The 16,174-nt window shown below is 48.0% G+C and overlaps 1 protein-coding gene and 1 pseudogene across 1 annotated transcript in view; one reads left to right on the plus strand and one right to left on the minus strand.

Moving 5' to 3' along the window:
* FNTB (farnesyltransferase, CAAX box, beta) overlaps positions 1-16,174 on the minus strand; it is a 62,917-nt gene that overhangs the window by 24,330 nt on the left and 22,413 nt on the right. The window contains exons 3-6 of the mRNA XM_059693512.1: positions 13,458-13,530; positions 11,199-11,290; positions 3,677-3,823; positions 3,498-3,581 (exon numbers count right to left, since the gene is read on the minus strand). Coding sequence (XP_059549495.1) covers positions 3,498-3,581; positions 3,677-3,823; positions 11,199-11,290; positions 13,458-13,530 — 396 coding nt within the window. The remainder of the gene's footprint in view (positions 1-3,497; positions 3,582-3,676; positions 3,824-11,198; positions 11,291-13,457; positions 13,531-16,174) is intronic.
* LOC132223149 (U2 spliceosomal RNA) lies at positions 8,562-8,713 on the plus strand (annotated as a pseudogene).

The following is a 16,174-nucleotide window of genomic DNA, read 5'->3' on the forward strand; positions in this document are numbered from 1 at the left end:
CATTCCTTGGGCCTCCAGAGAGAGAGAGAGAGGGGGAGAAAAAACTAAACGCCTTTGATTTCAAGCACCAACCAGCATATACACACACGTGCACACACACTTCTAAATCAAAAAGAAAGAGCACGCCTTTTAATTTTTTTGATGTTATCCTGCTTTATTTGAATAATAATTCTGCTAGCCCCAATTCTCCTTGGGACACATTTACTCCAGTTTCGCCTTCTATTATGGAACATGTCTACAAACTGTCTGTTCTTCCCTCCTACTGTCTTTTCAAATAGCCCGCATCTCCGCTCCATTTTATGTTGAAGACAAAAATTCTAATTCTGCTTACAACCCCTTTTCCCAAGGCCTCCTAAGAAAGGATAAACGGGAAGAATGAGAAAGGTCTAGTCTCCATATTTATCACAATAATAAGTCAAACTGACTGAGGTGTTGCAAAGAGATCTCTGCAGAAGCTGCAAGCATTATTATCCTGCAAGCATTTTTATCAGCCCGCTCACGCCGGCCAAAGGCATGCAGAGGCTGAGCTACGCCAGCAGGCACCAGAAGCTTCTGGGTCCTGTGTGCCAAACGTTATCGTCTACAAAGGGCTAACTTCGAAGGTCTGATCTAATTTCCTTCAGGCCTCGAGCCTCTAGGAGGGGTTCCGGAGCATTTGCTCTTGAATCCTAATGTAACTGCGGAGGCAGAGAGGCAGCCAGAATCACAGTCCGCCTCTCCCAAACGGAAGAACCGAGAAGGGATGCCAGGAGCCACTCGCTAGTCCTGGCTTTCACATGGAGATGGGGAGGGAGCAGAATACATCTTTCTGGTGCCGTTTCTTCCTCTCTCCCTCCATGCAGCCATCACATCTCTCAAATGTGTCCACTGCTCTCCATCCACGCCGCTATCACCCAAACCCAAGACAGTCTCCTGTCCGGTCTTCCTCCCTCCAGCCCTGAAACCAGAAGACTTTTTGCTAAAATACTACAACCTATTCATTACACCTGGAGAACTAATAATGTAATCACTCCCTACTTACAATGTGTCAGTGGCTTCTCACTCCCCTTAAAATAAACTCCGGGCTTCGGAAGACTTCAGGGCCCCTCACCTGTCCCCGCCGGCCCTTCCAGCCCCCATTCTCCCACTGCCCCACAGGCCCCCTACGCTTCAGCAACACGGAACGTCTTTCTGGAACACACTCGATGCTCTGTCTCCTAGGTAGGGAATAAAATGCCAAAGCGATCTTGCCAGGGTTTGTTTGCTTTTGCCTAATAATCGCAGGGAGTTCTAGAAAGTTAAATTTCAAGACTGCATATTTGATTGGAATGTCTACAAAACAGGAATGAAAATGGAGTAGCTTTGAAGGGAAAAAATATCTTTTAACTTTTCCTTAAGAAGTATCAACACAATGCTGTACTGCTTTTCTTCAATAGTTATATTGGCTTTGTTGGCCTACACAGTGTTAGAAACAAGCTAAGAGGCCCCAGATGGAGTCACTTATGCTAAACCAATACTTAGTTAGTTTCAGCTCTCCCAAAAATGGCATCTTAAACCATCAATCAGGAGCCGCCTGATCAGTACTAGTTAGGTCATCTGCCTGATCCAATCCTGCCAGCTCTAAAGGAAAGTAACCTTGCAACAACCAACCTGCCTCCTGCCTGGCGGACCTCCCGTGTCCCTGACCCCTTCTGCCTATAAAAGCTGTCACCTTGTGCAGCTCCTTGGAGCTCCGTTCTGTTTGCTAGATTGGGTGCTGCCTAATTCAAACAGATTTTTGCTCAAATAAACTCTTAAAGTTGTTTAATGTGCCTCAGTGTCTCTTTAACAATGATACGGGCGTCTTGTGGTACAGGAAAGCTACTTGGTCTTCTCCCCAGATCCTGGCACAGAGGTCCTTCAGCCCTTGGCACAGTCTGAGTTACAGGTGTGAAGGACAGTCTTCTGTGACTTATAACAAGCCCCATTCAGCCGTACCTGAGGAGACTCCCGGAGGAAGGGGCTGGTTGCTGGAGGAAGGAACTAGGCGATGAGAAGGTTGGAACTTTCAGAGGAAAGGGGCTGGAGACTGGATTAAGCACCAATAGCCAATGATTTCACCAACCATGCCTACCTAATGGAACCCCCATAAAAACCCTAAGTGAAGGGGTTTGGGGAGCTTCTGGGTGATCGAACACATCATGTGCCTGCCAGGGGGTGGCACACCCCAACTTCATGGGGACAGAAGTTCCCTGCTCTGAACCTTCCAGACATCGCCCTATATACCTCTTCATCTGGCTGTTCATGTGTAGCCTTTATAGTTTCCTTTCGAATGTGCCAGCAATAGTCAAGTGTTTCCCTGAGTTCTGTGAGCTATTCTAGCAAATTATGGAATCTAAGGAGGGCATCTTGGGAACCCTCCCAATTTATAGCCAAGACGGGCAAGAGTATGGGTAACCTGGGGACAAAATACTTGTGATTGGCGGCTGAAGTGGCGGCTGAGCCCTTCACCTGTGGCGTCTGTCCTAACTGGGTCGTCCCTGTCAGACTGTTTCATATGAGGGAAAACACACACCCAGGGTCGAAAGTGACATGAGTAGAAACAGCTTTCCAGGGAGGTACATAAGCTGCTCTTTTGGTTGGAACAGACAGGTGACGGAGAGAAGAAAACCCTTCACTAAAGGCCTCCACAGCCCGGCTGCCTGCTTTATCGGAATGTAGTTTATGCTCCACCACTGGCATGCTGTTTCCTTCCCAGCTACTGTCAAGCCCGTGGTTAAAGCCAGAGTATTAATCAACTCGTGCAGAAGCAAACATATTTACAAATAGGCAATAAGATGGCTTTGAAATAGAAACCTCATAAAAAAGCATTTCTCAGACTAAGTCATAAGACTTGGGTATAAAATCTCAATGACCCGCTGCCGCTGAGAAATGATGTGTTCAGTGAATTCTCTATATGCTTATGAGCAATCACCTGCCAGGTGAGTAAGCTGCTTGCTACGTACATCAGACAACTCTTGAGTTAAATAATCATTTTGCACCAATTGGTTCCAATCAGTTAATGCAAGTCTATTTCACTTCACTCCACTGGCCCGTAAGGGTTTCTGCACCTCCCGGAGCAGTTCTCGCTCAGGTGTTACACATTGTCAGGATTTCATCAAATCCATGCAAAAATATTTACTAAGTCCTTTCTGGGCATTTTCCTCCCTTCTATCCCAGAGAGATGAAAGACTGTATGACACTATATGGTTATTATATATAATGGTATATCATACCAAATCGATGTATTTTTAACTTTTAAAATAAGAGCAGTTGATTTTGTTTCTGTCTTGCTTCTATTTTGATATTTACATAAAAGAAGCCGACTGAGGACAACGGTATCTTCTGTGATTGTGATACCGTGTCACCCGCACGTCATTCTGCGTGTCAGTCTGTGACAAAGCAGCAGCTTCGCCATGTTGGTCCCTGGGTTTGGCATCTCTCGTGGCAGGTGAGCTGTGGGACCTACGGATGCAGCAGCCTGAGAAAGCCCCACTCACCTCACATCCACCTCACCTCCGACGTGCATGAGAAAAGAGCCGTCAGGTTGCTTCAGAGAATACAAGTACTGCAGAAGCTTCTCTCTGAGGAAGGAATGGGAGAGGGGCAGGAGAGGGCAATGGTCAGTGCAGTGTCTGCCCACGGGGAGCCCTCCCATCACTGCTGGCTTTGGCTGTACCTGTTAATGACGTCATAGGCCTCCTCGGTGCCAATGATGCATAGCGCGTTGACTGCTGCATATGTGGGTGCAAGGTGTGGGTACTGGCCAGGGCCCCCTCCAAAGCCACCATCTGGGCTTTGACACAGCTCCAGGAAGTGACACACACTAGGTACACGGCCAAAGGGGAAAGCAAAGTCAGATAGCATTCATTTCAAAACACCAAATTCTACCAGATCCATGCCTTTCCAAAAGGGGAAAAATAAACCAAAAAACTCTCCTCCCACTTATTGAATTTATATTTAAAATAGTTAAACCCTCCAGCCAGTGTGGCTCGGTTGAGCATCGTCCTGTGCACCAAAGGGCTTTGGGCTCAATTCCCAGTCAGGGCACATACCTGGGTTGCAGGCTTGGTCCCGGTCAGGGCATGTACAGAAGGCAGCCAGTTGATGTTTCTCTCTCACACTGATGTTCCTCTCCCCCCCACCCCCACCCCCCGCCCCAAACATGTCCTCTGGTGAGGATTACGAAATAGAATAGAATAAGATAAAATATAAAATAGATAAAATAAAACAAAACATAGTTAAACATTGCAAAAGGCCTAACTCTTACCCTGATCAGTATTGCCCACCCCTGGTAACTCTTACCCTGCCATCATCAGTATTGCGTGCCCTCCCATCAGCATTTTACACTCAAGCACTGGCCTATTCATGAAGGAAGAACATAGGCTGGGCGGAAAGGAGCAGCCTCTCACGGAGCTGGGGGGCTGCAACGCTTCCTGACCACATCCTTCCCACCTTTTCATGCTGGTGCTCTCCTGCTCCTGTCCACACTAAGCTCCCAGGTCAGGACCCCCCACGAGGCCCCCCAAGAACATTCAAAGAGATGCCTGCTCATTCCCACTGCCACCTAAGCCCCAGTGGGCTGCTGACTGTTATTCCTGTAACTGACAAGGAACCAGCTTTTGTGGAGTCTGCGCCATGCTTAGGAGGACCGTGCACCCCGTGGTGGAAACGTGTGTGTTCCGCTGACTCGGGCCGCAGAACGCACCCGGTCTGTGGGTTCAGCAGAGTTTCCACACTAATCCCAGAGGCTCCGGTTCCCCCACCAACAGAAGCTGTCTAGTGAGGGCTGGCCGTCAAGCTCCTGCCTCCAACCGTGGCGTCGGTTTGCCCAGGAGTTTCATTCCTGTTCCAGGTGAAACCCAGAAAGCCCCTATCTGACCAAGGTCCTCTAAGGTTCACCAGAAGCGGGTGCCCCAGGAAAGTCCTGGTTACCAAGTCCTTTCCCCACGACTCAGCTGGGGTCACAGGCTTCCTCCGCGGACGGGCCTCTGTTTAAGGCAGTGGTTCTCAACCTTCCTAATGCCGCGACCCTTTAATACAGTTCCTCATGCTGTGGTGACCCCCAACCATAAAATTATTGTCGTTGCTACTTCATAGCTGTAATGTTGCTACTGTTATGAATCGTAATGTAATATCTGATATGCAGGATGTATTTTCATTGTTACAAATTGAACATAATTAAAGCATAGTGATTAATCACAAAAACAATATGTAGCCCTAACCAGTTTGGCTCAGTGGATAGAGCGTCAGCCTGCGGACTGAAGGGTCCCAGGTTCGATTCCAGTCAAGGGCACATGCCTGGGTTGCAGGCTTGATCCCCAGTAGGGGACATGCAGGAGGCAACCAATCAATGCTTCTCTCTCATCATTGATGTTTCTATCTCTCTTTCCCTTTCCCTTTCTCTCTGAAATCAATAAAAATATGAAGAAAAATCCCAATATGTAATTATATGTGTTTTCTGATGGTCTTAGGCGACCCCTGTGAAAGGATCATTTGACCCCCAAAGGGGTCACGACCCACAGGTTGAGAACCGCTGGTTTAAGGAAACAAACTGCAGATCTGTGTCCTCCCAGTGCTCAGGCAGCCTTCTCCAGGTTTTCATATCATCCTTTGTTATCTACGGCTGCCAGAGAGACCGCATGGAGTCCAGTTCCTCTCCACCGAGACTCAGTTTATTGTTGCTTTTCCTCAACATATTTGATTTCAGATCTCCCGTTATCTGGGCTGGGACAGCAATAGAAAATTCGGCTGATTCACTAGTGGAGTCCTGAAATCATCACAGGTCAAAAACAACACACAATAAATTCCATTTGCCCCTAAAATTTTACTGTACTGTAAGAAACAAAAGGATCGAAACTGAAGTTGATAATCAGAGAAGGAAGACAGCTTTGAAGCCTGTTGTTGATAGCAATTACTTTTCATAGAGAAAATGAGTTTGTTCCTAACATATTTTCCAAACCATTCTTAATTTCTGCCGCATTTCCCAGAAGCAAATAGCTAATAAACACATGTCCCAACAAAGGCTGGCTGCGCTCACATATAAAAAGTATTCTATGTCACAAAAGGTTTTAGTTGCTATAAAAACTTAGCACGTTCAAGAGGACAAAAAGAGTCACCTAGTTACCCATTCCCTTCCCCAGCTCCCAAGAGAGAATCATGCCAGTGCAACCCTCCTGACCCTGCAGCCTGAAGTCTGGAATGAGCCAGGATCGGAATGTACCAGACACCTCTAAGCCATCCCTCCATGCCAACCTCCATCAGCTGACGGGCTGCGTCTGACTGTCCCTGGGGCTGTGCTGGGGCACAGGGGTTGGGCTTTGCTTGACTCTCAGCCACTTCCGCATTACAGAACATTCTGATCCAGCTATCATCAGCAGAATCCTTAGCAATTCTAAAAACCAAAATGTGAATGATACTTTACCAAAAAGGGGAGAAAAACTTACCTAGGAACCAGAAATTCACCAACTAACACTTTGTGGAAAACAATTATTCACAAATCATTCATTTAGTCATACAACTAAAAGATCTAGTGGATCAATTTGATTGCAAATCAGCAAGGCATTTCACTCCAGATCCCGTGACAATTACCAACAAAGTGGGAAACTACCTTCTAGATCGGGGATTTTCAAACTCAAAATGTGTGTATCGGAATCACTGGAGAGCTAGTAAAGAATACACAGCCCTAGCCTGTTGCTCAGTGGTTAGAGCGTCGGCCCTAGGACTGAAGGGTCCCAGGTTCAATCCCTGAGTGCGGGAGGCACCCAATTGACGTGTCTCTCTCATATCCATGTTTCTCTCTGTCGCTACACCTCCCTTCCACTCTCTCTAAAAATCAATGGAAAAAATATCTTCGGGTGAGGATTAACAAAAAAATAAAACACACACAAAAAAATCAGAAGCCAATAAGAATAAAACAAATGAAATACGTGCAAATAATAATATATCTATGTAGGGGACGGCAGGAGTGGGGGATGAGGAAAGTGTATAAATATAAGACGGGAAAGGACTAGGAATATAGCAGAAAAAGGACCAGATGATAGAGTCCATGAGTTGTGAACAATAACAAAAATGCCAGTTAAAAACATTATTGGTCAGAACTGTATCTGACTCAAGCCTCCATTTTCCAACTCAAAGGGAGTTCAGATTAGAGTTGTAAAAGTGGCTAAATATAGAAATGATTAAAAGGCTTAATATTACAGGCAACCACAGTAGAAAGCTACCCCGCCATATACCTCAGAAACATCAAGGGTAATTATACAAACTTTCTGGTCAATAAACAAAAATGGAAGCTCATTTGCAGCAAGATTTTAGGTTAGATGTAAGAAAAACTGCAGCACCGGAGGAAGTGACCACAGACGGATGGCAGGTCTAGAATAAGTTACAAAGATTATAGCTTTGGAAATAGGAACCGTCACCCTTGAGCAGAACGGCCCAGGAGCAGATGCAAATGCAAGAGGAAGGAGTGGACATCAAGCTCCTCCTAGTGCCAAGTCTTTCAAATGTCAAGCTGTCAAACAGCTTCAGCCCCACGCGGTGAGGGAGAGGAGAACTCCTGCCCTGGGGAGAGGCAGCAATGAACAGGTGAGGGGCAGCAGCTCCCTAGATGACCCGGGAGCCGGGCCCGGGGAGCCGGCAGAGGCGGGCAGGTCCTCTGACTCCGCACCGGGAGCCAGGAGCCAGCAGTCCTCTGGGTCTGCAGTTTGGTGTGTGGTCAGGTCTGAAGGTGGTTATTTGACTGCAGGGTTTCCCCACCTTGGCGTGACGACATATTGGGCGGGATAATTCCTGGTTGTGGGGACTGTCCTGGGGAGGACGGTTAGCAGCATCCCTGGCCTCCACCCACTAGATGCCTGGTGCTGCTGGCCAAAAACAAATGCCCAGAAGACAAATGAGGTGTCCTTACGCAAAGGTAAAGAAACAAATCAGATTTAAACTTAAGAATTAAAAGGAAAAGATATTTAAGGAGTTATTTACTGACACGTGAAGATGTAAATTTAATCTTTGGAAAAATGTTATAAGCAAGAAGTCCTAACACACGATTGTTAAGTTAAAGACGATTTTTAGATCTTACAGAAGCTAAAAGCCTAACTCAACAGTGCAGTGGTCCCCTGCGGTCTTCATTTTGTTCGTGCCCTTCTTGAACGCGGCTTTTCAATAACAAAGCGTGGGGTTCTCCGTAAAGGTCGCTTCCTTCAGTGCTAAAGTCATGAACAAAGGAAATGTCCTTAGTCTGGTTCCAAAATATTAATTTACTTTAGGTAAACACGTCTACATGTGTGGGTACAATCTCTGAAGAGAGGCAAGCTAAATTCCTACCTATGAATATATTGCTCCTGAGGGGTCTGACACCCGCAGCAAAAAAACGGCCTTGCTGGCTTCGATCAGCAGTCACAGCAGCTGACAAAAGTGATTTTGTCCACTAGAGGGAACTCAGCATGGCATTTTGTTCCCTAAACAAATAGTCACAACAGTGAACCAAATAGGAAAGAGAGGAGAGAGAGAGAGAGACTAGATGAGGGAGTGGGGAGAAAAGAGGGCAGGAAATAATAAAATTCCAGAGCATCGCTTCTCGGCCTTTTGGCTAAGATCAAGTGTAGTATAAAATTCCAGAGCAAAACTCAGCCTCTAGGTGACCTTAATATTTGTATGAAGAAGAAAAAAAACCTGTCCCCATTTTCAAAGCATTTCTTTTCCCTGTGCAAAATAAACAAAAAGGCAATATCCTATATCAGGTCGTCTAAAAAAACAAATCCCCATATTTTTAGAGAAGTCATTAAGATTTCTCTGTATCTTACTGAAAACTGCTTTCCTTATAGGTCAGAGCTACTGGGGCTCTGTTCATATTATCAGCACCCGAGGATACATTTTTATTGATTTTTAGAGAGAGAGAGGGGCATCGATGTGAGAGAGAAACATCCATCAGTTGGTGCCCAGATGCTCCCCGACCTGGCATGGAACCCGCAACCTAGGTATGTGCTTTGACAGGGAATTGATCCCACAACCTTTTGGTGTAACGGACGATGCTCCAACCCACAGAGCCACCTGGCCAAGGCTCTAAGTAAATCTTTAAAGGTGTGTTAAGTCAGGGCTCCTCAGAACCACAGGTACGCTTTTAAGGCAGCCATGAAGCAGAAACTCTCAGCCATTCAATATCAAGTTGTTCTTGAAATCAGCTTTCAGGTTTAAAACATTAATCGTAAAACAATGAAGATTCAATGTAGAAACTTCAGAAAATGAAAATATGTTTAGAAAAAAAGAAATCACCTTTAACCCCACTACCCAGAAGTGACAACTACCATGTGTATCCATCCTTCTGTTTTTTCCATGCATAGATCCATCTATATTTTTACTCTATAAAAGTAAAATCTTTTAAGCTACCTTTGCACTTAAATCACGAACATCTCTATATAAATATACACATTTTTATATACAAATATACACACATATATAATTTTAGTGTGGTCTACTTGACATATAACGTTAGTTTCAGATGTACAACATAACACTTTAATATTTGTGTACATTGCGAAATGATCACCACAATCAACCTGGCTAGCATCTGTTAACTTTTCATTTTTAAAGGGCTGTACAGTATTTCATTGTATAAACTGCACCATAATTTCTTAAGTTTTAATTACATGACCCTACTGTGACTATTTCGGTTGTCTCCAATGGGTCACTGTCAAAAGCCCTTTAAAGGGGTCCTCTCTTCCTATCAGACGCCACAAAGCTGTTCTGGCACTTACTTCCTCAGGAAAGCCTCACCTAATCCAACCTACAAAAACTCAAAACTGATGCCGGCCCCAGAACCCCTTATCATGACCTTCCACTTCAGAGGGGCCTGTTCTCCGCTGGGGGCACCTGCACTTCACTCAGCAATGGCATCCTTCCTTCCCCTTCTCTCCTGCTGGACTTCTCCATTCCCCTACCGAAATCCTGACTGTGTACGTGTGGGGGAGAAACGTCCCAAACAAGACACAACCCCCAACTGGTATTTCAAAACACACGGGCCTTTACTTTGACAATTAAAACCCTGTTTCTGCAGGAAACTGCATCCAACCCTCCTTGGAGCTCGAAAGCATCTAGGCTGGTAGCCGCATCGTGACGAGGGAGACAATGCATATTTCTCCTCTCGCTCAGAAAGCATCGTATGTATCACAAGGGTTAATGGCCTAATTCTTTATTATCTTCCCTATCCACATTCATCACAAGACACCCTGCCCAGGAAGGCAAGAATGAGAGGTTATTGTTAAGACGGAATGAATGAGACAATGTGCGGTTCTGTTCTTCTGACCTGACAATGTGACTCATGCAGGGCACTGCGGCCAGGGAGGGGCACAGCTAGCCTCCACCCATCCTGGTACAGACACCCCTGTGTGCTGTGGGGGGCCTCCCCTCCCAGATTCCTCTCCCTCAGGAGCCCCAAGGGGCAAGGAGGATCTCAAGTAGCTGCCGAGGGGACATGCTCTCTCTCAGTGAGAACTGGGACGTTAGATCCGATTCCCGGCTGCCTGCCCCACCCCCCTCCCCAAGGTATCCTTAAGACTGGGGTGATGATCAGTTTCTTCTTCTTTAAAATTGTGATGAGCTGCTAAGGATGAGGCACCACCCTGAGGACACCATCTACACCAGCAGTTTGGGAAGAATCTTAGTTGCTTAGCTCTCAAGTCTTAAGAAAACTGTGAGTCATGGCATCTGCACACCAAGATGGCAACACATCCAGGCCCATCAAGAGCGACACCGTCCCCGGGCACTGGGGGTGCTTCTGTGGAGGTGTTCATGGAAGGCAGGGCGTGTCTGTTCCTTGGGTTGGCACATGCCTCCTCTCCCCCCCCCCCCCCCCACACACACAGAAGCATACTGTACTTTCTGGCAGAATCGTTTCTCCCAGAGTTGATGATGAAGCCTTTCCTCAAAGACCAGAACAAGAGCCAAAAAAAAAAAAAAAAAAAAACCCACAGAAGAAATCAGAATCCTTCTCTTGGGAGTTCAAAGCCCTTTTCTACCCACGAGCTTATGATAGGCTTCTAACGTGGAGGAGTTTCAGGAAGTTACTGGAGGGCAAGAAAAGCATGGGCTTCTTGGAAGCGGTCTGTGTTCTTCATGTGACATCAATAAAACAGTCACAAAACAGAAAGCACCCCAAACTCACACCACAGCTCCAGAGAACACCCTCGAGTCCCTGCCGCCAGACTCACTCTGCCGCCGCCATCTGGGGGATGGGTTCGTCCAGCAGCTCCAAGCTGTGCAGGATCCAGTAGCAGAGCCACGGGCGGCTGGCGTCCAGACACTGGCACAGGGACCGGGAGAAAACACACCCCTTATTCAGAGTCGTCCCAAGAGACGGCGGACAAGGGGATGTCTGTCTCTCTGCTGGCAGCCTGGCAGGGGCAGGAGGGCCCCCTCCGAACAATCAGTGAATGAAGGACCCTTTGCCTTGGGGCCTTAGCCAGCAGCCGAGAGACCCACGTGTAAGAAAGGACAGTGGGACAAAGAACTTCACCTTAACCCGACCTGAGGAAGGCTGAGGGGAGCGCCTCTGGCGCCAGGAAGTGCCGCTGTGTTCTCAGGGTGGCCGCGAGGAGAGGCGGACTCCCAGAGAGGGGTTTCCTGGATTAACTCATTCGCCGATTAAACCAGTATTTAGTAACTACCTACTTGGTGCCACGCACTGTATTAGGTGCTGGGGGCTCAATCTGAATACAGTTCTGCTCCTATTCTTGAGATGCTTGGAATACAGAATGCGTGTGGTTATCTGTAGAGGGAGAGGGTACTAGACACAGAACAAGTGACCTGGCTTTTCTGGAACGAGGTGGAGCCACCCGTGCGTACATGTGCCTGGATAGATGCTGGAAAGGGCAGAGACAGCCCTGAGGGAGCACGGGGGAGAGACGGGCTCTACTCTGCCTGGGGGCGCTGGGCAAGGCTTCCCAAGGTGCCAGTGAACAAAACTTGCCCCTAATTCAAGCTATAAGCATGCACTGAGCTCCTAAGGCCAGCCAGGCAGGTAGTATTCCTGCTGCCGTGGTACAGATTTAAAGTATATCAATGAGGCCCAGAGAGACGAACCTTTCCGAGATTACAAAGACAGTGAATGGCGGAGATGAGACAAGAAGCAGGTTTCTGGACCCCCAAGCCAGGGCTCCTCCCATGTGCCCAGGCTGCCCTCTTTGTAAACGTGCCAGGACTAGTTTGCCACCTGGTGTGGCGCCCGAAGAAGCTGCTATGGATTTGGCCGGCCTGGGTGTGTGAGTCCCAGCTCCTCCACTTACTAGCGATTTGCCTTTGAATAAATCACTTCATCTTGCTATGCCTGATTCCTTACCTGTGAAAAATACTCACCTCCCTCACGGAGTAGTTGTAAGGAGTAGTGAGATAATGCGTGGTAAGCTTTCAGCACCCTGTTCAATGAGCTGTTAGCTGATTCGGTATGAACTGCATTAGGGCTGGCTGGACCCTAACCATGGAGCATTCGAGTCAAGGATTAAAAAATGCGAACCCAAGGCCAAATCCAGCCTGTGGGTGTGTTCTGCTTGCTCCCTGTAGTGTTTGTTTGCTTGTTTGTCTGTTTAATTGGAATCGGTTGCAACATTTAAGCATTTGGAAACTCACACAAAAATCTGAATTTCTGGCTTCATTTGGAGGGAAAAGAGAGAGAGAGCTCTGGCAACCTGGGTCTGCAGGAATGGGCAGGAACAGAGTAAGAGTGTGGGGCTTGTGGTTTGCTTCAGTCTCCCCAGCCCACTTCTCCTGGTCATGCTATCTGCTTGCATCTATGGGCATTTGAGTTGGTCAATCCCTATAGTAAATAATCAAATGTACAACTCCAAAATAAAAAACAAATTAAGAGCAGGGCTGTTCTGTGTAACATGGGACGGGAAGCCTGGAGCCCTCCTGTTCACATTCACCCTCTGCCTGCCACTCCAACCCCCTCCCGCTCCTCCGCCGCCAGGGCCCCTCCCCGCGGCCCTCGGCGGGACCCCGGGAGCTGAGGGAGATGACTTTTACAGCGGCATGTTCACAGCACTGAACGGCAGTAGCACTGTCTGGATTTACATACTGACCCTTTGGCCAGCTTAGGAATTAGATCAGCTTATAGGGCAGAGGGTTAGGGATGAACCGGTAACAACTGCCTTGTAGCTAGCTGTCAAGGGGTGTCTATGAGAAAGCACGTGACGCCTTCTGCCGTGATCTCAGAGGAAGAAAGCAGCCCCATCTGGGTGCTGCCCGAGCTGAGGGAGGACGGGCCAGGAAGAGCCAGCTCTGCCCTTTCAGAAGTGGGAGTCCCAGTTCTGCGGGGCCTGGGCTCCTGGGCCCCTGCTTCCCGCTAGAGCCAGGTGTACAACGCGCGACCCCACAACAGGTCATGCTCACAAGTCTCTCATGTTCAAATAGAACAGAGGAAGCGCTATCTGGCTGATGATTTGATGGAAAATGCTCCTGATCAATGCATTTACCTCATAGGCATCTGTCAGCTGTCGAAGGCCTCTTTTCAGGTAATGGAAGTGCTTCTCCCTCTGCAGCACAAGCCTGGAAAGACAAAGAGCTCGTAAACCTATTCTGGCATCTTAGGCTTCCACCCCGCTACAGAACACACATGCACACATGTGCACACACATGTGCACACACATGTGCGTGCACACGCTCTCTCGGCTTCAGGACATCCCCACCCCAGTCAATGAATGGACAACCAGCAACTTCTTTAGCTCCGAGGGCAGGTACATCAGAGAAAAGAGCCCAGCATCTGGCTGTCCCTAACGTGCCTGAAACCATGCTGACAAATGCTTTGTGTGCGATCCGCGTCTCCCTGGCAGGTGACTTCAGCTAAGTGAAAAGCAGCAATGAGCACACACAGCAAGGCAGTGACAAACCACCCAGAAAGTTGCTCCAGGGTCTAACTGTGCTCCCCATCCTGGAAGCAATTTAAATCTGAGCCTCGCCACTTCCCTGACTCCTTAGCCTCCGTCATTCCAGTCATTTCTTCCGGGGTCACTACTCTGAGGTTTGCAGTTTGCCCTCTGCCTGCCCCTCAGTTATCTGTCTGTTATTCCCTCCCCGAAATTCCACCTCCTACGTGCTGCCCCACAGCCCCGGCCAGAGGGCCGCTTGCATTTCTGCAGCCAGCCGCTCTCCTCGGCCCTGGTGTCAGCAGTACTGGCTCTCAGACGGAATGTGCCGCCCATGGCCACCTGCGCAGGCAGGCAAAGGACGGGGGCTGCGCTGCGTGCCTGGTCTCGCAGAGGAGGCCTGTGTGACTACAGAGAAAAGGGGAAAACTGCCATGGCCAGACATTCCCTGTGCTTGCTGATTTCGGAAGTAAAAGAAGAACCATTCTCTTCTCTAGGTATTCAATTCAACAATTGTTTGTTGAACTCCCACTCCACTATGCACTAAATAAGGTCATTAACATCGTCTTTACCTCAAAAAGTCTTCATTCAGGCCCTGGCTGGTTGCTCAGTGGTGAGAGCATCAGCCCACAGACCAAAGGGCATGTACTTTCGTTGCAGACTCAATCCCCGGCCCCAGGTGGGGCAAGTGCGGGAAAGCAACCAGTCAATGTGTCTCACATCAATGTCTGTCTCTCTTTCTCTCTCCCACTGTCCCTTCCCCTCTCTCTAAAAATAAATCAATGGAAAAAATACCCTCAGGTGAGGATTTTTTTAAAAGGTCTTCCTTCAGTGCTAGAAATGAAATAAGGACATGAGTGGCTACAATATGAGGAAAAAATAGGTAGGTTTCATAAAGGAAACAGACCAAACCCGACCCAGGATCTAAAGGGAGGGCAGCTTGTTCTGAAAGGGATGGTCAGGGAAGGTTGTGTGGAGGAGGAGGAAGCTGAGGTGGACAGCCCAGGTAGAGGGAGAGATTTTTACAGGTAGAGATGGCCAGAGGGGAGGAGGTGGTGGGAGGATGGTTTAGCCCAGCGGTGGGCAAACTACAGCCCGCGGGCCGGATCCGGCCCGTTTGAAATGAATAAAACTAAAATAAAAAAAGACCGTACCCTTTTATGTAATGATGTTTACTTTGAATTTATATTAGTTCACACAAACACTCCATCCATGCTTTTGTTCCGGCCCTCCGGTCCAGTTTAAGAACCCATTGTGGCCCTCGAGTCAAAAAGTTTGCCCACCCCTGGTTTAGCCAGAAGAACAGAAACAAAAAGGTACAGACTGCCCAAAGAACATTCAGTGATGACGGGAATGCCATCTGTGCTGTCTGCGAGGCAGCCACCAGCCACCAGCAACCAGCCACATGTGGTTAACGGGCACTTGAAATATACTAGCGTGACTGAGCAACTGAATTGTAAACTTTGTTTAATTTTAATTAAGCTTAAGTGGCTGCGCATTGTGCAGCACAGGTATGGTGTGCAAGAGGAGTAAGCGGGGGATTGCCCTGAATATTGGGAATGAAGGAAAAATGGCCGAAAGGCAGCGGACCCGTTTCCAGCGGTCTGGGGTTCCAGCTGAGGAATTTCTACCCAGTTTAGTAGGCAAAGGGAAGCCCTGCAGGTTGTGAATGGAGAGAGAGAAAATATGAGCTGAGTGTTGCTTTAGAAAAACTGCCTGACAGCAGTGGGTATTCAATATGTGTTTACAAATGGCCTCAATGAAAGCACTAAGTGGAGAGAGATGGGGTGGGAAGGCGGGCTAGATGAGTGGGAAAACAGATGAACCGTTCTCTTTTCCGTTCTCAGGTCAGCTGCTGTTTACTGAACAAGTGTTAAGAGTCACCCCGGTGAGGAGTCCTTAGAGTACTTAGGGCTGGGACAAGCACAGTGACCCAGGATAGGCTGGCTTCCGGACAGGTGGGCTTTAAGGCACTGAAAGTGCAGGTGAGGATGTCAATCACAGTTGGAAACACATGTGACACTCAAGAGAGGATCCAGGTGGCAGAATGGGAATCATTTATCTGCACACAGGAGACAGGTCAAGCTGCAGGAGGGGAGGGCAGAGCAGAGAGAAAGTTCCCGTGCAGAACTGGGGGAAGGCCCGTCCTTGGAGGACGAGAAGCCAGAGGAGAAAAATAAAATGTTACATAAGCTGGGGAGATGCCGGGACACAGGCGATTCGGGAGGAGGGAATTTCAAGGAGGTACTGAGCAGTGGCCAATGCTGCAGCAAGACTGAGGAAAAAGAGCACAACCCCAGAGTGGCTGGTGACCTTCAAGAGAGTTC

Source organism: Myotis daubentonii, chromosome 1 (assembly GCF_963259705.1).
Source record: "Myotis daubentonii chromosome 1, mMyoDau2.1, whole genome shotgun sequence".
NCBI lineage: Eukaryota > Metazoa > Chordata > Mammalia > Chiroptera > Vespertilionidae > Myotis > Myotis daubentonii.